Here is a 23285-nt window from a genome sequence, read left to right as displayed (position 1 = left end):
AATAGGGGACCCTGAGGCTTTAAAGGGGTTTTGGTTTTAAAAGACTAATCGCTATTTTTCCTCCTTTTATTCTAAGACTCGGCTGTTGATGGCTTGTGGTTCACAGGCTCTGCTTGTTTTTTAAGTGATCCTCCTCTAACCATTAATTCAGTGTGCAAACACATATTTAGCAGCTACTCGTTTCGAAGAATTACGCTGGGGTCTTGGGATATGATGATGACCAGCCCATATACTAAAGGAGAGCTCAGTTTAGGGGAGGGAAGCCCTGTCAATAATTTTGTAAAATATTTTGATTTTTTGGTATTGATTATATACTGTTTAAGTTATTAAAACCAAAATAGCAACCACTACTTAAGAATCAAGAAATACAGAAAGAAAGAGATAGAAACCGTCCATCTCCCAGCACGTATAGAAAAGCTTCTTTCTTAGGGGCACCTGGGTGGCTCAGTCAGTTGAGCATCTGACACTCATTTTGGTTCAGGTCATGATCTCATGGTTCATGAACTTGAAACCTGGGTCAGGGAGCCTGCTTGAGAGTTCTCTCTCCTTCTCTCTCTGCCCCTCCTCCACGCATGCTCTCTCTGTCTCTCTCTCTTTCTCTCTCTCTCTGTCTCTCTGTCTCTCCCTCCCTCCTTCTCTCCCTCTCTAAATAAACAAACAAAAAAAGATTGTCTTTCTACCTTTCCCCATCCCCCCTCTCTAATATGTAAATAAATAAATAAATACATACATACATAAGAAAAGAAAACTTCTCCAAATATTTTGGCTTTTTTTTCTTTGTTTGTTTTTCATTCCGAATAGGTTTGTGAGGTTCTATTCAGATTTTGATCATTTTGTATATAGCTTTATTGCTTTACTTTTGTTCTAGTATCATTATGTAGAGATTTCCCATAGTACCAAACTTCATTGCACAGGTAACTTAAAATAATGGTTTAATATGTCACTGAGTGTAGCAGGTTCCATAGCTACCTTCGTATTTGGGGGATAATTTGGTTTTAACCTTTTCCTTTAAAAATAATGTAATTAACATCTTGCTGCCTCAAACCCGTTTGCTACCTCAGACAATTTTCTTAGAGTGATTCTCAGTGGTGGAATTCCTTGTTTCAAATATATGAAAATATTTAAAAATGTTGAATCTGGCGACCCGTCTGTTTGCTCTTGGAGATTACGTTCCCACTTTAAGTTTGTGCTTCTGGTTGTTCTGTTACCGGAAGTGGAGGTAGAGACGTGAGTAGGTGAAATTTCAACATGTGTGCATCGTGTGCAGAGGACAGAGAGAAGGAATATATCCAGCCAAGTTAAAACCTGCGCTCCGTATGCCCCTTGCCATTAACCTTTAATAGCATCCCTGGAGGCGCTGACTCAGCACCAGCTCTGAGCGGTTCTTTTCTAGGTGCAGGCTAAACAGTGGAGACAGTGCCTAGTATTCAGGCACCTTATAGTCCGTCTTTGGCTTGAAGGAGCGGTATGGCTGTGTCTGCTCCAGAAGCAATTGCAACGGCACGACAGTTTAGAAATGTTTTCATTAAGCGAAAACTTATATGAAAGATCCTGTACTCAAGGGTGCCAGGATTTGTCCCACATGCTTAGGAAAGATCAACTGTCTTTGGTTTTTCAATGCTACTTCCTTCTCAAGGTTGTGGCGAGAATGGATCCCTGCAACGACCTCACAGTTCTTGAGTTCGAGCCCCGCGTCGGGCTCTGCGCTGACAGTTCTGGATGTTCTGCTTGGGATTCTCTCTCTCCCTCTCTCTCTCTGCCCCCTGCCTACTTTGCACACTGTCTCTCGAAATAAAACAAGGAAGCACGCAAGCAAACAAACAAAAAGATGGAACGATCCATGCTAATGTGAAGACTGGCATACTCTGATCACCCAGAAAGACTTTGCTCCCTTCTCTCTTCCTCTTAGGAAGACCTTGCATCCTTGGCCTAAGTAGGTGGTCACCGATTTATCTTTTCCTCCTGGTTCCGGTACTAACACCATCTGCTCGTATTTCTACGCGACCGTCTTTGAAATAATTAAATTGGAAAGCAGAAAGGATAGTGAGGATTCTGGGTTGAAAAGAGATTTTCGTAAAGCGAGGAAAGATATCATCTTCCACATGTGTAATGGAATTCCTTTTCTGCCCTTAGTGACTAGAATACCTGGGAGTAGAGGCATTACGGTCCTGGGAGTGAAACAGTTACAGTAACATCTTCCTGGTGCTCCCGTAAGAACCAGAAACAGACTCAGTTTCCTGGAGCCCCAACATCACCCCTCCATAGTGACGCAGGGACCGAAGGCAAGAAGGAAATGGCAGATACAATGAAATTTCCTTATAACCTGCAGGCCATTGACAACTACTTGAGGAAGGCAGAGTAAAACTTCCTCCAGGAACTCCTTACTGTCTTAAGGCTAACGTTTTGCTAGAGGGAAAAATAACCTTAGCTTAACAATAGCTAGGCCTCCAGTCATCTGTGTCTTCTTTAGCCTATGAAAATCTCTTGGAAAACTTCCTCTTGACTTTACCTCCCCAACTCCCAGGTATATAAGCAGTCTCTCCTCAGGGTCCTGGGACAGCTCTTCCTGCCCCCAAACCCTGTCCCTGTGCTTTAATTGTAGTGGTGAGTCACACATAGCAAGTCCCTGGGGGACACCGAGGTTTTTCTTTCCAGGAGCAGCTTTATTCGTGCCAGCAGGGGCTCAGCGGGCTAAGACCCTAAAGTCTCCCGTATATGGTAACATACAGTCTGAATGGGGGTCTGTGTTATAGTCATGAGGAATGTCGCACATGCGCATAGAGCCAGGTTGCCTTCCCTTAAGGTTTTCACCACATTCCTTAGGTAGGTGCTCTATCATATTAAAAAATCACCTTTTTTTGCACCAAAGATGTCTCAAGAATTCTTTCTTGGCCTTTGGCTCCAAACTGCCCCACCATCGCCCCAAAACCTCATCAGGTGCTTTTCTGGCCTTTTGTATTTTAAGAGGCCTCTTCTTCCCTTTTTTTAAAGTCTTAGGAATGGGGAATGATCTAGATAAGAGTTCCCAGCCATGTTGAAAAACTGTATTGTTGCTGGGGCCTCATTTCTAGTTTTTGCAAAGAGTTGCAAGGTAAGGACAGTTGCTTTCAATACCTCAAGAGATGTCAACCCAAAAGACATTGTAGGTTGCTATACCCATCTGGTTCCATTCCATCGTGTGAGTATTTTTAGAAACTTCCAAGTACCAATGAAAATATGCATCCTGCTCAGGTTGTTTAGTCTAATAGCTGGCTTTCTCAATTTGGGTGCGCGTATACACTCATTAGGTATCTTTTAAAAGATCCTCATTTAGGCCATTTGAGTGTTAAAGTCATCCTCAGTGTAATCTTCCTAAAACTTTCTTTTGACATTCTTCATCTGGGAATTTCTAGGCTCTGCCTGAACAGAAGTATTCAATCTGCCAGTCCATTTACCAAAGGGGGGCTTTCTCTCTGTCTCGCTTGCTTGTTTGCTTCCTTCCTTCTCTTTCTTTTGTTCTTTCTTTCTTTCTTTCTTAGTTTCTTTCTTTCTTTCTTTCTTTCTTTCTTTCTTTCTTTCTCTCCTTTCTTTCTCTTTCTTTCTTTCTTTCTTTCTTTCTTTCTTTCTTTCTTTCTCTCTTTTTTTTCCCTAAAAGGGTATTTCTCTTAAAACACTTCCCCAGAGATCTCCCTTACCCCCCACTGCTTTAGATAAGGGCAAAACCCTAAAGCTGATTTGTAGGGTAATTGCCTCTCACCTCCCTGAAGGAATTCTCTGATTAAAAGCTCTAGAGTGGCCACTGAACCTGTTCAGTGAACCAAGGTACACAGACTAGACAAATCAAGTGCCAAGGAGGATTCTCCGATGCCCCCCACCACCGGCTCCTGCAACATAGATGAGCTGGACCAGCTGAGCTGCGGCTGCCCACTGCATTGCCTACTGGGAGCTCGGGGAACCCTAAGGGGTTAGACCAGGTCCCACCTGGCTCCCCAAATCTGTAACTGAACTCAAAGGATTCACTGCTTGGGGCGCTTTAAATTGAACATTACTCAAGGGAGTGTTGAAAGCAACGATTACTAGCAAGGAGACAGGGAGATCGCTCTCAAAGTGCTGTCTCATGTAATCCCTTTCCTGTGGTGTCTTGTAATACACAGAACAATGGCCGAACTACTGCAGCAACAGTTTGTTCACTTTCCCTTTTCCCTTCCATCCTTTCCTCCACCATTTCCAATAGGATATCTAACAATCCCTTGGGCTTTTGGGGGGGGGGTGTCCTTATACTCATGTGCTAGTCTAAAATTGTCAAAAAACTGGGACAAGTCTCTCCACATAGAGGTGACTGGCCAGCTTGGGATTTCCCCCAAGGACAAGAGGCTTTCCCTGGGGAAGGGCCCCTTTACCCATGCTTGTTTCGTTTTTCCATATCCTGGCTGGCTGGCCAACTGTTAGAAGATGGGGGAGAGGCAGCAGAGTAACCTCCAAACTGAGAAGGCACTTGGAGACCAAAACACAAAGCAGGACCCCGCATACAGTTTACACAGGGTTCTATTCAGAGTAACTTACTGACGGGGGAATCTGGCGGATGATGATCCTGACAGCTGCACAGACGTTCTCCACCAACTCCAAACCTGCGTCTGCAGATTTTGTAAAGTGAGGGGATCTGAAGAAGGTATGTGGCAAAGTCAAAGGGTCCGCTTACTTGGTAGCTAACACTTAACAGATCTCGCGATACCACTGGTGCACAGGAGTGGGGGGGGGGGGGAGGGACCTATATTATCTCTACCAGTTATCTAAACAACTTTAGGGAAGAGCAGAATAAGCTTCCCTGCGTTTCTGTTGGGGTCTCCATTAATGTCCAAGGGGCCTGGAACATGTAGCCCAGGGAAGGTCATCTCACGAACATGGATGAGATGAAGGGCCAAATGTGGAGTCGGTATTGTGGGCACGTCTACAAAATTGCTTTTCAAATGTATGATAGCCTCTGATCCTTGTCAACTCCAGCGAAGCAGAATGCTAGAAGTTACCCGTTACATGACTTTGGAACCTAACTTTATCTATAATCAAGGTTTACGAGAAAGTCATAATCCCTGTATAATACAGCAAGTGGCAGAGCGGGACCCGAACCAAGATCCTGTGCTCTTCCTCACGATACAACACCACAACAACATCTACTACTGTAATTGCCAGATAAGGGAGATTGCATCTTCAAAGCATTAGTCAGGTTTCTGGCACTTAGTAAGTGTTGAAAGAATCAGCTCTCACCATCATTATTTTGTTTTTAGGGGTAGTCGTCCAAATCTCTATTCTGATAATGTCTTGCAATGTGACTTCGGAAAACCTAATTTTTTTCTGAACAAAAATACCCAGTCGCGCTATTAGAAAGAAGTTATTTCTGTGGATTAATAATTGGGAATCCCTTGCAAGGTGACTGTAAGCTCAGTCCATAGCATTGTTATAAATTAGTGTGCGTGGAGCAGGAGTAGCACAGGAGGAGTTCTCTCCTGGGCATGGGGATAATGTGACATGTGTTTCACTCAATAGGAGTAGGGGACCATGTCCCCAAATCACATGTCGTGTGATATTCATGGTCCCTGTAGTAGTTGTAATGAAAGAACTTTTTGGAAAATGAATTAATATAAATAAAACCCACAATGAGATGTTACATCATACCTGTCACAACGGCTAAAATTAACAACACAAGAAACAACAGGTGTTGGTGAGGATACGGAGAAAGGGGAACCCTCTTGCACCGTTGGTGGGAATGCAAACTGGTGCAGCCACTCTGGAGAACAGTGTGGAGGTTCCTCAAGAAATTAAGAATAGAAACTACCCTATAATCTAGCAATGGCACTATTAGGTATTTACCCAAATGATACAAAAATACAGATTCTAAGAGGCACATGCACCCCAGTGTTTATAAGAGCATTATCAACAGTAGCCAAACTATGAAACTATGGAAAGAGCCCAAATGTCCACTGACTGATGAATGGATAAAGAAAATGTGATGCGCACACACACACACACACACACACACACACACACAATGGAATATTACTTGGCCACCAAAAAGAATGAAATCTTGCCATTTGCAATGACGTGGATGGAGCTAGAATGTATTAGGCTAAGTGAAATAAGTCAATCAGAGAAAGAAAAATATCATATGGTTTCACGTATATGTGGAATTTAAGAAACAAAACAGATGAACAGTGAAGAGAGGGAAACAAACCACAAAAGACTCTTAATGGTAAAAAACAAACAGGGTTGATGGAGGGAGGTGGGTGCGGGGATGGGCTAGATGGGTGATGGGCTCTAAGGAGGGCACTTGTGATGAACACTGGGTGTAGTGTGTAAGTGAGGCATCACTGAATTCTACTCCTGAAACCAATACTGCACTGTATGGTGGCTAAAATTGAAATTAAAAATATTTAAAAAATAGATTAATAAAAATTCTTTAAGGATTTGGGATGCACAAGATTGTGTGGATCAACAGCAAAGACCGTGACATGCTTTTTAACCCCTATTTTGAAATCTAAGTAAAGAGGCTCTTTTTTTATGAATAAAATAATAATTTGAGATAGCATAGAAGTTTATTCATCCACAGAAACTTATCAGTCATTGTGACAGGCCAGAGAATTCAAGAGGCCCTGTAGATGGCCATGTACAGGTCTGACCCTTATGGCATGCTGCTTGGGTCTAAAGCTTGCTTCTTTTGCAGAACAACTGCATGGTTTTGCCTCACATCTTTTTACCTTAGTGCATTCTTGTTTTTAAAAAAAATGCTAATAAAAGTATCACTTAGCTCACAAGAAAGTTGTGAGGATAAAAATACGTTAACTCACATATAAAAACTCAATACGTGGAATCTATCATTCTTTGAAATAGATCTCTAGCTTGGTTCCAGACCTATCTGTTTATTTTTTAATTAACAGCTGGACATCCTGTCTCCATGTGACACATCCCAAACTGGTATTTTTCTTCTTACCTGCTTTACTGCATGAATCCACTCTTTCAGGGAATAGTACAAGAGTGTGTATAAGACATATACTTATATCATATGTATCATATATATATAAATATGTATGGCACCATTGATCACTATAGTTTATCACAGTCTCTGAGTGCTAACTGGTGCTTTTTCACACTGTACCGCAGTACTCTGAGCTAAGCATATTATGAAATGTATGTGGCTCACTCATGTAACTATTCTTTCTGTCATTTATTTTCTGCTCCGGCAAAGAGTTTGACCAATAACGATGATAAAAGATATAAGCGGTAACGTTGCATCTATCCCAAGGAACAAAGGGGAAAATTAAACTAAATGTCAGAATTCAACTTTTGGGGGACGTGGGTGGCTCCGTCTGTCAAGCGTCTGACTCGTGGGTTCAGCTCAGGTCATGATCTCACAGTTTGTGAGATCGAGCCCCGCATCTGGCTCTGAGAGTACAGAGCCTGCTTGAGATTCTTGCTTTGCCCCTCCCCTACTCCCCCCGCTTTGCACACATTCTCTCTCTCTCTCTCTCTCAAAATAAATAAACTAAAAAAAAAATTCAATTTTTATGTTTGCTCCATACATCTTCTAAGAAATAATGAGGAAAATAGAGAATAAAATTCATTTAGAGATTGGTATAAATCATTTGACATTAGAGGATACGATAAATATAATTCTAGGCTCTGCAGAGTGACCAAAGCTTCTGAGAATGACAGCTGGAAAGGCATGGCATGATTACAGATTTAAAGAGAACTGAAGGACGATCATCAGTTTAAAAATGTCGTATGCATCCCTACGCAGACCAAGATCATTCTTCATTTCCAATGCACCGCCCACTGAAATGGGCAAGTGTGCAAGTTGCCACATTGATTAGAACCTGTCAGTGGTGCCCATTCCCTACAGGGACAAAGCCAGAAATGAACTTGTTCTGTTTAGTAGGATCTCTTCCCATTCTTGGGAAGAGCATACTCTGCTCCAACAATGCTAAAGTATTACCGTAAATGAGAATGACATTACGTCCTCATTTTTTCTCAAAGTTAATTTTTCATTGACCTCATTGTTCCTGCCTCCAGGAAGTCTTCCTTGACCTGCTAAGGGTCGCCTCTGACCCCCATGCCTGCATCTTTCCTAGCCTAAAGGACAGTGTATCATAATGTATAGACAGCACTCACTTAGCACATCTTTGTGGGACATGTCCTTGCCTATCTCCCTCGCCAGGCTGGAAGCATCTCAAAGGGAATGACTACATTTTCAACTGTGATCTCAGGGTCTTTCACCTTATAGGTACTAATGAATGTGCATAGAATTAGTGGGGGAAATCATGTAATAATTAAAAAGTGGGTATAAACTTAAAAAAACATTTTTTAATGTTTATTTATTTTTGAGAGAGACAGAGACAGAATGTGAGTGGGTTAGGGGCAGAGAGAGAGGGAGACACAGAATCTGAAGCAGGCTTCAAGCTCCGAGCTGTCAGCACAGAGCCCGACCCGGGACTCGAACTCACGAGCCGTGAGATCAAGATGTGAACCGAAGTCGGATGCTCAACTGACTGAGCCACCCAGGCACCCCGAAAGTGGGTATAAACTTTCTGTTCCCTGAAAAAGACAAAGCAGTAGAACTTGGATTGAGAGAAAAGAAACCCGGGAGATTCCTAATCCTACAGCTGAAATGCTCAGTAAGTAGATATAAAAATTCCCTTGTGGTTGTTGGCTGATGCCTATATGACATTTTGAGAAATCCCTTTTCATTGAAATCGCTCTATTACAAAAATGCGCTTCAGAATCCATAGAATAATGCCTAATTTTAGTGGATTAAGAATGGATTTAATAGTAATAACCTCAGGATTAGCTCATGGAATGTGTATTTTATAGGAATATATATATATATATACATGTATATATACATGTATACATGTATATATATATACATAATTTCTCAACAGAAATAAGACTGAGTGTATAAATCAGCTGTTAGAATGTGTGACTAAGAGCTCAAACAATACTGAGTTCAAATTCCACTTCTGCTACCTACTAGATAAAATGACTTTGGGCAAACTTTTTTTTTTCTTTTTTAAGTTTATTTATTTTGTGTGTGTGAGAGAGAAAGTGAGTGCAGGGGAGGGACAGGGAGGGAGAGAGAGAATTCCAAGCCCTACTTGGGGCTCAAACCAGGGAACCCTGATATCATGACCTGAACCGAAATCAATAGTGGGATGCTTAATCGACTGAGCCCCCCGGGCACCCCTGGGCAAACTTCTTATTCTTATTTACTATATAAAGGAGGACAGCTGAGTCTTAATCTTTTGAATCTTTTATCTTTTTATTTTAAAGAGGCTTTTTTTTAAAGTTTATTTATTTTGAAAGGTGGGAGGGGCAGGGAGAGAGAGAGAATCCCAAGCAGGCTCCACACCGTTAGGGCAGAGCCCAACGTGGGGCTCGAACCCATGAACCGTGAGATCATGACCTGAGCTGAAGTCACAAGTTGGACTCTCAACTGACTGAGCCACCCAGGCACCCCTGAATCTTTTATCTTTTTAAATCCCAGGTTTTTAATCAACAAAATAGGGGTAAGATGGCATTTATCATACAGAGGTGTCATAAGAATTAATATGATCGTAAGTATCAAGGACCTGGAACTTAGTAAGGGAGCTCACCACGAGCTATTTAGTGAGTCATACACTGTGCTATCTGGACATGCCTGCTCAGCCTCACTACCACCAATGACAGCCCCTCAAGGTTTTTTCTGGAAATTACGTCCTTTGAATCTAATAAGGCTTTTTCCCACTCCTCGTTGTTAGTGATGATACTGAAGATGCCCTTGGAGATCTGAACAACCTTGAGCTTGTATTGTCCTACATTCTTATTTCAGGATGGCTCAAGCTCCCTGAGAGCACCATTGTGGGAGAACAGAATACAAGATAACTGGAAAAGAGAATTTTATCTAGTAATTGGAGTGGATTAGAAATTGCTTCACTGAACCGCATCTGTATGTGCGGGAAGAATGCCATTTGCAAATACATATATAGCAAATACATCTGTAAACATAGCATATATTTAGCAATACATATATAATACACAGCAAATACATATATAAAAATTTGCATACATTTATAACATACATAATAAATGTGCACACTTACCAAGGTCCATCCAAGCCAGTTAGCCCAAGGTAGCTTCGTGGGCTATAGTCATATACTGGAAATGTACTACTCCAGAGTGGGGAATGTGGGGAAGCACGAAAGAGAAACAATAGCTTATGGTAAAGGAGCCTTAGAGCCAGGAGGCAGCCACAACTTCCTCCTGCAGGGCCATTGTTGCAGGACAACAGCTTCAGGGTTGTGCAACACCTTTAGTAAACACTTCCTGAAGCAGAGACAAGAATGAACCTGGGAGTTTCATTTTGTCTCACTTGAGAGGAGTCAGGGACAGATCAAGCAGTGCACCCTGAGCGAGAAGGGCAGGCGCTCTGCCCCTGGGCTCATCCAGCATGCTGCAGGGGCTTCTGACGGTCACGGTCACGTTCCTCCTTTCTCCAGTTCCAGGTCGGTGTTTAATTCCTTTTCGGGTTCTGTTAGATACGCCAGTGAACTGCTTGCTTTTCACCTTCTCTCAATAGCTTTTTTTTTTTTTTTAAACCAATTTTACTCACCAGTTGGGCTGGTTTTAGTCTGCTGTTTTGGGGGGGGGGGCTGTGACTGCTGTGAACCCTCAATGTAAAGGAGAGGGAAGGAGACGACTTGAATCCATTTTCCTATGTCTGATATGGGAATACATAGCCATCAAAGGGAAAACTTCATACAGCTTAATTGAAGCAGAGAATATGATCTTCGTGTCACAAAGTGGAATTCGTCAAATCCCGCTTGTCATTTTCAGAGCAGTAAAGACGCAGCGGATTTGACTAGCTACCGCTGTGCACAAGGCTTTCAGAAAGTATCTGCTGTAATTATAGGGACCAGTTTGGCTCGTCCTGTTCCCTTTGAGTGCACGTTTTGATGTTTGGTCCTGCCATTACTGGTGATAATAAGTATGACTAATTAAGAATAAACAGGTGACCAGCTTGATCTTTCTAAAGCATTGTGCTATTACCTGATCAAAACAAGGTTATCGTTAAGCTTAAATGGATCATTTATTTCTATTTTGCTGGTTATCAAACATGTAAGACTTCAAAAGGAGAGAAATTTTACTTCTCCGTAGTAAGTCACTTCTGGCATGTCCCTCTATTTCTGAGAAATTCACCAATTAGATGTTGGTTAAATTTAATTGGGTAACACATTTCCTTAACTTATTTCTATTTCCAGAGCTTATTTAAGTCACCACATTAGCTTCGGTGCGTGAAAATCCTTCCCATTCAATCTTTTCTTGGGTTTTAGAGTGCTTGTGGAGACGTAGGAATGGGAACAGATCATCAACAAGAAGTATAGTGTTAGGGAGGGAAACATTCTCTTCTCTCTCACACTCTCCCTACTTGGTCACTAAAAGTAATTCTCCCCACCTCCTCCCCACTGTTTCTGATTTCTTTTCCAGGCTTGTGAGAGTTTTACTTTACATCATTAAATATAGAACTGTACTGGGCATTTAAGTTATTGACTTCAATTTCTACTTTGGGAGTCAACCTTAATAGAAACCTTCTTTCCCTACATGTCTCCAAAAGTGCTATCTCTAAAAATTCTTTGGGATCCCTCACTTGGTTGGACCCTGAGAATTGCTTGGGAACTAGCTTTATTGAACAGCATAAAGATCAAGCAGGATCCATTAACAGCTAATCCTGGAGTCCACCCACATGACAGGCTTTTCACCACATTGGGCATACTAGCTGATTCTGTTCTCTCGTCTTTGCATTCACAACATGGCACCAAGGACAGCTTCCTTAGAAACCATGCCTAAAACCGTGATGTCTTCAAGTATTTGGTGGTGGGGACAGAGGGTTTGCAGTATCTCTTGTGAGAACAGGGTGACCGACAGACCGTTACCCCCCCATCTTCTATCTTGAACAGAGAGTTCCCCCCCACTTTACCTTCCGTTTTTTATTTTCAAGACTGTCTCCTTGGCAGTGAGTATTATTCCCACTGATATTATTCCTACATGGATTTCTTTCCCAGCCAGAATGTAAAAAATAAAGCAATTCTCATTTTCTCATCTCTTCCTTTTTGTTGATCTGCCCCCACCATGCAAAGAAAAAATATGTGCCTCGGACCATGACTTGTGCCCAGTTTCCATAGACATGAAATAAAAGAATGAAGTATAATTAGGCCAGCTGTTTGTACGCACTTCGCAATCCCCTGAGAAAAATAACTTCTAGGATTTCATCATAGGAAAAAACCCAAATATTTAAAAGGATGTAACAGCTGTTTGGGGGTGAGATGTATGCGCACTGACAAAAGAGAAAGTTCTTTAATATATTTCAACAGGATATCCAAAGGGTACAGTACTTTTTAAAATTATTTTGCTTCAAATTAACAATTCTTTCTTATCTTCATAAAATGACTAGATGAGCCTCAAAAGCATTTATAATTTAATCTTCATAGCCAAAATGATAGATTTAATGAGGATGCATTTTTCCTCGATGTTTGCCTTCACTTTTACTACACTAAGCTTCAAATCACCAGAGTTTGAGGGGGTGCAGTGTAGCCCAGATCTGAAGTCAATATTGAATAAACTCTGATCCAGGGCTTAATGTCATGTGTTTAGTTTGGAAAGACATTCTTTAAACGATTTGGAACAGATTTGATCAAAAATGAAAATGCCAAATATTATATACAAATGTGCTAAACTCCAAAATTGCCCCCAAACACATTAAAACAGAATGTGGCAATCCAGACCAGTGCCTGTTATATTAATCTTGCCAATGAGTATTCACTTTTCTAAAACCAATATACAGTAAAATAATTATCTCAGGCAATCCAAAATAATGGTTTTGTTTTTTCTCCATCTAGTGTTGCTGGTCAGAAGTAATCCAACGTGTGAGTTCTGTGGGAGAGAGAGAAAGCGAGTACTAAAATGAATTAGTAGAAACATATTGTGTTACATCTCGGATTTGTGTAATCCCAGGATGGCAGTTAGTTGTGTTTGTTCCACAGGCTTCCAAGTAATTAGCCTGATTTTATTCAGCTGGGAGGAGGCTGCGTCATTTCCATCAACCTTAAGGATGATTGAGCCAAACAATATTTCGGTCTGCTGTGTATCTCTAACTTGTGTAATCTGTGATCATTTGAATCTCATTCTTTCAGGGGCCTTCTTGGTCCCACAAAAATAAGAGCCATTAAGAGAAAGTCTGTTTCCTGTAGAGAATGTACTATGTTGCAAGAGCTTGGGAAGAGCCGAAAATCTGTTGCTTGCACACTGAAGATAGTGAGAGGTTGCCAGAGGCTTTTTAAAGAAGTATTCTGGTTTCTTTGTTGATAGATTTTATTTGCCATTTGGAAGTGTGCAGCCATCAAAGAGCTGGAAGTAAATTTCTCCGCTAATGTACATATTTGACTTCATATAAGTCAATTGGTAGTTTCCGATTTCATGAAATGTTAAGATTTAGATACTAAGTAGTAAGCATGGAGATGAGTGTATATGTCACGAAAACTTGCACTGGCCGGATGGCTTGTTTCCCTCACCCCTTCTGAAAGGGGAATGTGTGTGTGCTATCATTTTTTGCTTTGATAAAAAGAATCAGCCGGATAGTTATTATTTTATGACCCAAGGGCAACTTGGGCTGATATTTACTCTTGGAATAGTGTATCATGGATGAAAACCAATTTTCAAACAGCATTGTTAGAAGAGTTACTTTGGCTGCACATTGGTGACTATATGGCTTCATGAACTCCATATTAATGGGACTAATTGCACTGATTGGACATAACCCACAAGACAGCATGTGGTTGCCTTATGGTGGGCCTGTTTGGTATTACAGGTTTGCAAGAAGCTTCAGGGAATTGTGTCAATACCGTCAGTTAATTTGTGGCAAGAGTAATTTTCTGAACCTCTTGGCATCTTATTATTTTGACATAATTATGATAATTAGGAAAATTTTAACTCAATGCTAAAATGATCGATTTAATGTTCCTTTAGGCTTTTTAATTTCTGTTATAAAATTTTTTTTCCAATATATGAAATTTATTGTCAGATTGGTTTCCATACAACACCCAGTGCTCATCCCAAAAGGTGCCCTCCTCAATACCCATCCCCCACCCTCCCCTCCCTCCCACCCCCCATCAACCCTCAGTTTGTTTTCAGTTTTTAACAGTCTCTTATGCTTTGGCTCTCTCCCACTCTAACCTCTTTTTTTTTTTTTCCTTCCCCTCGCCCATGGGTTTCTGTTAAGTTTCTCTAAAATTTTTTAATAAATACTTATTATTTTCCTTTACAAAAAAATAAATTAAATAGAAATAAAAATGCCCAGTGATTATCTCTGCAACAGCAAGAAGAAGGTCTTGAGGTATCTTATCTAGTTCTTGAAGTCTTGTCTATGTAATGAGACTTATTTTATCAAAACCAATTAAAACTTTATCCAAATGATCCTCATCTCTTCAAAGAGATTACAGAGAATTTGGTATTTGTTTGCAGAAAACCATAGACTACATGAACTGTCCTTAAAGGTCATTTAATCTTCTTTCTAACCAATTAAAAAATTAGAACCAAACCCAAAGTTCCAGTATCCTAGGGTTGATTCCATGATTTTAAATGTTTTCAAAATGTTTTTAAGAGTAAATCTCATTGAAAGAAAAGCTACTGCATATCCCTTTAATGGACTGGTTTCTACCTGATGAGATTTAGCCAATGGCTCTTAAGTGGTCAAGTGCATTTAGCCATCCTAAAATGATAAAAGAAAATGGACATAACTAGGAATTTTTTAAAGTTTCTGCTTTAGGGTCGCCTGGGTGTCTCAGTCAGTTGAGCATCCAACTTCGGCTCAGGTCATGATCTTGCGGTCTGTGAGTTTAAGCCCTGCGTCGGGCTCTGTGCTGACAGCTCAGAGCCTGGAGCCTGCTTTGGATTCCATGTTCCCCTCTCTGTCTCTGTTCCTCCTCCACTCGTGCTCTGTCTCTCTCTGTCTCAAAAATAAATAAGCATTAAAAAAAATTAAAGCTTCTGCTTTAGTTTCTAAACAACATTTAAAAAAATACTCTCTGGTACATCTTTGGGATAAGCGTGCAAGTCACCCAATATGACTGACAAAAAATACTCAATGTTATTTGTTAAAAGATCAAAAAATAATATAAATTTATATTACCATAGAATTTAGGTTTGAGTGCTTTAATAAGTTGGGATTATCTTTAGAAAGCACTCTAGTCATTACCCAGAGAACTAAAACCCTTCCAGACCACAGTGTTAGTAAATTGCCAGCCTGGGCCCATACTTTGATTTTTGGTTTCTACTGCATCTATATTCTGGGTAGACCAGTAGCCCCTTCAGAAACCAAAGAGCTGACCTATTGACATTTACTTAGACACTATTCTACACGGAGGAAGGACTCCATCAAGTGGGAAAATAAAAAAGAAAATAGAAAATTCAGTGTTAGTTTTCGGAAAACTGAATTCATCTCAAAAATAACTTGTAGAAACAATGCTGAGATGAGAATTCAAAATATAGATAGAAGGTTGGATGAGGTAACTGTTCAATTGTCTTTCCATATGGCTCCAGGCTCAAAGTTCCCTTCCGGACCAGTAATAGTGCTCTAATTGTTTGCTTCTCTAATTTTTATTCTTTTCATGCTTTGTATGCAAAAATAAATTTACCTGTATTGCAAAAGCCAAGCATTCTATGGAGCTGGCATTGGAGCTTTATTACTGCATCATAGTTTTCTTCGTTAATGTAGAATATTGCTATTGGACAATACGAAAAAATATTAGAATCAGAAATGGCATACATCATTGATTTCATTTTTGTAACACTGTGTAGTTTTCAGAGTACTTCTACTCAATTATGCTGACACTGATAGAAGATTGTCTTAGAAGATTAGTTTGGTTTCTGCCTTCCTGTGCTGGCCTGTATTGCTTGCTACGTTCCTCCGCAGAAGATTCAAGGTAGCAAAGAGAAATGGAAAAATCCAAAAAAAATACTTTCACCAAATAGAGATACACTTGCAAGCTTTCAGTGGGGATGCATGTGAAGGTCTAGGCTAAAGATCTGAGAGGAAGGGTGGGTTTCTGATTTTGTCTCTCTACTCTTAAATCACTCTGGCATAAAACTCAGTTAAGCCTCTGTGTGTGGCATTATTGCCGAAATGCAATACGGCTAATTATTACCGACCGGCTTGTTTATTTCTTCTGCTTCACTCAATCTGTTCTTACCTTTTTTTCCCTCCTCAGTAAACGCGATAAAAGAACTCTCTGGAGTGAAGAACTATGAAGTGGTTTATCCCAGAAGACTTCATTCACTACATAAAAGAGAGGTCAAGAAGCCAGAACAACAGGTACTTCTTTTGACTTAACGAAGAGTCTTGAAAAAAAAAATGCATATATTTACAGGTGGTATACATATAGATATATAACTCTAATATATAAATATATACACATATTTATATTTATATAGAGACTTTTTCATTTGTTATTTGACCTATATTATTTTTATTAATCGTCACAATAACTCAATGTTCTATTTTTGATCCTCATTTTGCAGATTAAGGTTCTGACGGTTGAAATAAACTGTCCAAGGTCACACAGAGAGTAAACCTTAATACTTTTATGGTAATTTCTAATTCTGTGTACTTCCAAAGAAATGAGATACAGTTTATTTTATCTATCTATTATCTACTTATCGATCATCTGCATATCTATGTACACACGTACAAACAAAACCATGAACATTAAAACTGAAGTAGAAAATAAAATATTGTGAATCAATTAATATATATATATATATATGCATATTAAGTTAAGATGAATTACTGTAATTAAACATGAAATTTATTTTTGTCTTTCCTAAAGAGAAAGTTATTAAAGTTTGTAGAATTCTTACTACTTAATGAAACAACACAGTCTCTCAGTCAAAAGCTAAAAGCTAAAACATGATGATACATTCAACAGTTTTCTCATTACCTGCATTCAGGAGTCTTCTGCTAGGAGACAGGAAAAATACAGATAAATGAGACATAAATAATAACTTGTAGAAATATTGTAAGATGCAATTCACTGGGAGTACATATCCCCCCCACTGGATAAGCTTCCCCACAGATGATTTCTTCTAAAGCAAACATGTTTATAATAGCAGAACCCATAGGAGACCCTGTTTATTGAAATTATTCTCTCTCAACAAAATGTTTCTGGTAAATTTAAATGGGACCTGTATGCACTGGGTTCCTCATCAGTATGGCCCTCTTCAAATGCTTTTCAGTATTCTCTTAAAAACACCAGATACCTTTTGTCACTGAATATTTTGAGGAAAGTTAATACATGTCCAGTGTTTTAAAGTGAATCTCCCATAAAACAAATTTAAGCTTTTGAACAATTTATTTTGTTGAAAAACTCTAGAATAATTACTGACACCTATTAGATGATCAATCTTAAGTTTTGGAAGAATTGAGTGGATGGATGCAGTTGATACAATGTGCTTGATATTTTTTGCCAATACATTATTTTTCTAGTCCACAACTTGATTCACGGATTGTATAAGCCTTATGTTTTCTTGATTCATAGTAAAAGTGTGAAGGATCCGAATTCAGAAGTCTTGTTTATATTCACATCTTAACTTTGTTAATTTTCTCTGTTAGACACTGATGAGCTTCAATTTTTTCATCTTAAAATTGAGATAATAATAGGAATGCTTATTTTATATGGCTATTTGGAGAAGACTTACGTGCAAAGCAAAGCAGGATGCAATTAACTCCCTGCTCATGATTATGCTATGGCACTGTCTTATATAACTCACCACCTTCTACTTCTGACTAACTGTCATGGCTCTTTTGCTTAATATAATGATTTATTAAGCCGTTTTGTTATCTTTCTGCTTCTCAACACAACCTCCTTTTTAGTCAGCTTTGGTAATCTCAAAGCCTTTCTTGGTAATATGTTTATTTCTACCACTCGGCCCTTCTTATGGATTTTTTTTTTCTATTTAACATGTTCTCCCCATTTGTAACACCCAGTTCATATTCTATTCTTGTAAAGTAAACATGGAATATTTGTATATGTACTGATTGATCCTTTTCCTGGAGTCATGCTTCAGGAATGGTCAATGTTACACCATTTGGCTCTTGATTTTCTCTTAATATTGATTTCACTATCATTATCGTGTGTGTGTATGTGTGTGTGTGTCCAAGTGACTGTGAGAATAAGTTTAATCTTCTCATCTGGGTTGAAACTGCCCACGTCAATAAAAAAAAGTTTTTTTCTACCTTTAACATGCCTCTGCTCCTCCTTACCCTCACCTGTCAACGTGTCCTATGGAAGGTATTCCATAAATGTTCATTGATTCAAAGAAATCCCCACAGAACACATCAATCGTACCTTTTGGAGGAAATAAAAACATTACACCAAATTCCATAGACAACCAAAGGGAAATGTGCCTAAACGATTGGAGGGCTTTAATGTTTCTTTAAAGGGTGAATTTTATTTTTATTTTTGTCGTTTTGTGGAGTATATTTGCAAGAGTCTCCTTGCTGCCTTCAGTTGTCGACAGTAGGAGGCAACATGTTATTAGCCATGAAGAATGTGACAGGGCGAGGACTGAATGCTCCCGACCATCTCACAAATACATGTAACTCAATCATGTTTGCCTTTTAGTATTATTCAACTAGCATTGATGTTCTCAGATGCTGGTTGATGCCTTTGAGGTACCGGCCAGCAAGAATGTGATCAAACCATTAAAAACCACTAAAAACAATTCCTGGCTGAAGAAACATTCCAAAGGCATTGATCTGCTTTTCCCAGTCACTGTTTTCATCCTCTGATATTTCAGAATCTCACCTCCTTTCCCTCGTCACAGATGTCTAGCTCTCATTCTTACAGTGCCTGGACGACTGTGTATAGAATCACCAGATTCTAGCAAATAAAAATACAGGACACCCGGTTAAATTTGGATGTCAGATAAACAATGAAAGCTTTTTTTTTGTATACGTCATCTCCAATATCATGTGGGTCATGCTTGTATTTAAAAATTATTCACTTTATCTGGAATTCAGATTTAACAATGCCCTGTATTCTAGGTGGCGATCATACCATGGGGCTTTTTTCACGTCCCTATGAATGTGTTCTGTCTACAAATATAAGGTCCTGTGCTGCTGCATGTCTGATATTTCAGTCCTGCCTGGTCAGGCTTGCTGAGTTCTGCCATGACACTTGTTTCACAAGCACAGACCATAGAAGCCAGGGCCTCCTTGTCTATCTAACACACAGCAGGCACATTCTCTTCCCTTCCACAGAATCTTCCCTTTTTGTTCACATACAGCTTATGGCCAATAAGAACTCTGTTATACAAATAAGCCAAGTTGTTAGAAGCTATCTTCGTAGAGGAAGGAAAAAAAAAAGAGGTTAGAGTGGGAGAGAGCCAAAGCATAAGAGACTGTTAAAAACTGAAAACAAACTGAGGGTTGATGGGGGGTGGGAGGGAAGGGAGGGTGGGGGATGGGTATTGAGGAGGACACCTTTTGGGATGAGCACTGGGTGTTGTATGGAAACCAATCTGACAATAAATTTCATATATTGAAAAAAAAAGAAGCTCTCTTTGTGGCTTCTGCATTGAGACTATTGGTCCTCCTAGTGCAAAGAATTGATTAGCAATTATTCAAAATAACTAGAATTTGGAATGCATGTGACGGAAGGGATCTCTACACCCTGAAGATGTTATATACATTCTCAGTGAAATTAATCACTTCTCAAAGCAGGGAAGATGAGGACTTGTATACTTATTATTATTTTTTAAATATTTTTTTATTTTTTTTAATAATTTATTGTCACATTAGCTAACATACAGTGTATACAGTGTAGTCTTGGCTTTGGGAGTAGATTCCTGTGATTCATCACTTCCATACAATACCCAGTGCTCATCCCAAGAAGTGCCCTCCTCAATGCCCATCACCCATTTCCCTGCCCTCCTACCCTGCCTCCCACCCCTATCAACCCTCAGTTTGTTCTTTGTATTTAAGAGCCTCTTATGGTTTGTCTCCCTCTCTGTTTGTAACTTATATTTTCTTCCCTTCCCCTATGGTCTTCTGTTAAGTTTCTCAAATTCCACATATGAACACAAAGATATATCTGTCTTTTTTCTGCCTGGCTTATTTCACTTAGCATAATACCCTCCAGTTCCATCCATGTTGTTGCAAATGGCAAGATTTCATTCTTTTTCATCACTGAGAGGTTTTTCATTGTGTGTGTGTGTGTGTGTGTGTGTGTGTGTGTATCTATATCTATATCCGTATCTATCTATCTATACCTTCTTTACCCACTCATCAGTTGATGGACATTTGGGCTCTTTCTGTAATTCGGTTATTGTTTATTTATCCAAAGGATACAGGGGTGTTGATTCATAGGGGCACATATACCCCGATGTTTAATAGCAGCACTATCAACAACATACGTACTATTAATCAACTGTGCCCTCTACTGGTCTAGAGAACAGAGGCACTGGCTTTACCTTCAGCTGTGCCAAGAGCATGGCCCCATCTTTCTGACTTCATCATGCCTGGCATCATGAAATAGTCCTCTGAAAAATTTTCTGGAGGGAATACTCAGGGGCTGAGTAGAAACTTGCATGTTTTTTTCATTATTGTATTTTTGGTTATGCTGCGTATGCATGGAATAAGGAAAACTGAATAACTATTTGTTGAATAAATGAGCAAATGGATAATAAACAAATGAACAAATGGGCACATCCATGAATTAGTGTAACTGGAATATATTGCCCATATATCTGCATAGAAATGTATTCAGTAAGTACTTAATTAAGGTCCCGGGTGCTGGGAACTTAATATTCAAAGGTAATTCCTATCTTCCCAGGAGTCTGCCTATAGAGCCCACACACTTCCCTCGAGGCCAAAACTGCCAGGCTGTTGGCTCATGTCACAAAATAAAACATCTGGCGGCACAGTACCTTCCTTATGTTGGGAACAATTTCAGGCCTTAGCTGGGTCCACCAGAGTTTCTGGAGGCCTCAGACTACTGTATGTCATGGCAACAGTTGTATTACTGGAACCACACCTCCCTGGGACTTCGAGGGCTTCCTTGGCTATTTATTTTCTGTGTGCATGGGCATCATCTTGACTTCATCCTCTTGCTCCCATCCCAGGAACGTCCAGGATGGTGGCCTTCTCAATCCACCCACTAAACCTTACCCATGGATGGTGTTTCTCCTGGAGGAAGTGTTTATTTGTATGTCCTTATGGCCAGCTAACCTTATTCACTGGGCTCCAAATAATTTCCATCTAGTGGACACTGTCCAAATCAAGGTGCATCTTTCCTCTCCTAACCCATAGTTCAGGACCCGGGTTGTATACAAGTAGGATACGCTTTTTATTAGCAGGCATTGCTTTCCACCATGGACTTCTACTTGGAAAGTACAGTTATAACATCACCTAGAACACCCTCTTTCATAAAGACTTGTTTTCTTCCTTGCTGTTTCCTTTCATCTATAATTTCTATGCTAGTGTTGGCTAAAACTTCCAGTCCAAAAGCAATCTTTTCTAAAACCACCACCAAATAAATTTTAGGTGAAAATCTGCAAAAATCCATTGCTGACAGGAAATGCATATCTGGAAGCCTCTTCTGGGTAGAAGATTACATTTACTATCCTCCAAATATTTTAATTCCATCTGGCCTTTCTTAAACCTGAATAATAAGTGGTTACAATGATTCCCTATAATTTTTATTTTCAACCCTCAGGCTTTTTCCCCCCCCCAGCTCCTGGTGTTTATAAACATGAAGTGAATTACAGCAGCCTCTCCTCATCTAGATCCACACATTGTACTTAGGAGTTTTTGACTTCAGAGAAGACTCCAATAATTGATCATTTAAAGGGAATGTGGGCCATAATGGTTGACTTTGGAGGTGGCAAACCCCAGCGCAATCCTCCTGATCTGGAGGCTCAAACTCACTATTGTCCTTTGCTGAGCTCAGGTATTGCTATGGCCAGGAGACGGAGGAGAGAAGAAAAGCAGAGAAAACCGCACTCAGTCATATTCGGTCTGCCGTAGTTAGATCTCTTTAATAACAATGTCCTGGCACTCCGCAGGGAGTTTTTAGATTCACTGTTTTATAGAACAGAATCAACATTCAGTACACAATAACATCTTCTTTAACACACTGCTGTACAGTCCGGTCTCCTCTTGTATATAAAAAAAAAAAGTCTCAATTTCCAACCATTCTCCTTTTCTCCATGAGGTTTATTTGAGGTAATACTTTCCCATTCTGAACTCCTAAGACTTATTTTCTTCCTGATGACTTCTTTCTGCTTTCGGATACATATTTCTGTTGTTTTGTCCATATTCTAGCTTCCATTTAGCCTTGAGAAGACCTCCAGACCAAAAATCATCAGTAAGAGTCTTTGAGGTCTCTGGGTCTGTGTGCTTACTATTCCTTCTTCTCAAATAACTTCCCCACCCTGCTTCACCTGGCTAATTCATGTCTCGGCTTACATGTTACTTCCTCAGGAAGGCCTTTTCTGACCTTAAGATGTTAGACACCCTACACTGCATTCATATTTATGTCCCTTATCATATAAATCATTTTTATTATCTGTATTTCCACAAGATTTTAAGCTTCCTGACAGTTGGCATCAATTTTTTCTTGCTTAGAGTTGAATTTCCGGAACCAAATAGAGTCATGCTTATAACTCAAATAATATTTGTATATATCATGCCTATAACTGAAATAATATTTGTAAAATGCATGGGTGGATGGGTGGATGGATGGATAGATGGATGGATATACAGGTCTCAGGTAATTTGTCCATTCAGGTGGCAGAGTTGTGTGATTTGTTAAAAGAGGCCAGAAGCAGACATTTGTTATTATATGGACTACTGCTAAAGAAAGCAGGCATTGTTTGCTGATGCTTAAAAGATGAACGCAGCCAAACCAATTATTTGTGTATTTATAACTACCAGCGAATGTTTGTGCATTTTTGCAGGAAAAATTTGAAACTGAATTGAAGTATGAAATGACAGTTAATGGGAAAATTGCAGTGCTTTACTTGAAAAAAAGCAAGTAAGTGTTTTTACTTCTCACATTACCCTCACCAACAAAACGTTAGCAGGTGGAAACTGTGCTGAATGAGTCTGTTTCTGCTTAAGGCTCTCAAAAACCTCGGCTAATAAGCTTTTTCTCTCGACTGGCCCACGGGGTTGGGTGAATATATGTTCCTACTGAAATGGTTTACATTGAGCAAAACAATAGTTTATT

The 23285-nt window shown here is 39.7% G+C and overlaps 1 protein-coding gene across 8 annotated transcripts in view; it reads left to right on the top strand.

Annotated features, from left to right (window-relative positions):
• The first annotated feature begins 10346 nt into the window (after nucleotides 1-10346).
• ADAM28 (ADAM metallopeptidase domain 28) overlaps nucleotides 10347-23285 on the top strand; it is a 74655-nt gene continuing 61716 nt past the window's right edge. For 4 of the 8 annotated variants that reach the window (XR_009259054.1, XR_009259052.1, XR_009259051.1 and 1 more), the window contains exons 1-3: nucleotides 10347-10508; nucleotides 16266-16369; nucleotides 23014-23090. Coding sequence is in view for 3 of the 8 variants with exons in the window: in XM_058720292.1 (XP_058576275.1) it covers nucleotides 10454-10508; nucleotides 16266-16369; nucleotides 23014-23090 (236 nt within the window). In the remaining 5 variants the exon portion in view is untranslated. The remainder of the gene's footprint in view (nucleotides 10509-16265; nucleotides 16370-23013; nucleotides 23091-23285) is intronic. The other 4 variants (XM_058720292.1, XM_058720290.1, XR_009259050.1 and 1 more) reach the window with 3 other exon arrangements.

This window comes from Neofelis nebulosa, chromosome 3 (genome assembly GCF_028018385.1).
Source record: "Neofelis nebulosa isolate mNeoNeb1 chromosome 3, mNeoNeb1.pri, whole genome shotgun sequence".
In the NCBI taxonomy this organism is placed as follows: domain Eukaryota; kingdom Metazoa; phylum Chordata; class Mammalia; order Carnivora; family Felidae; genus Neofelis; species Neofelis nebulosa.
This window is presented reverse-complemented; position numbering and strand designations above follow the sequence as displayed.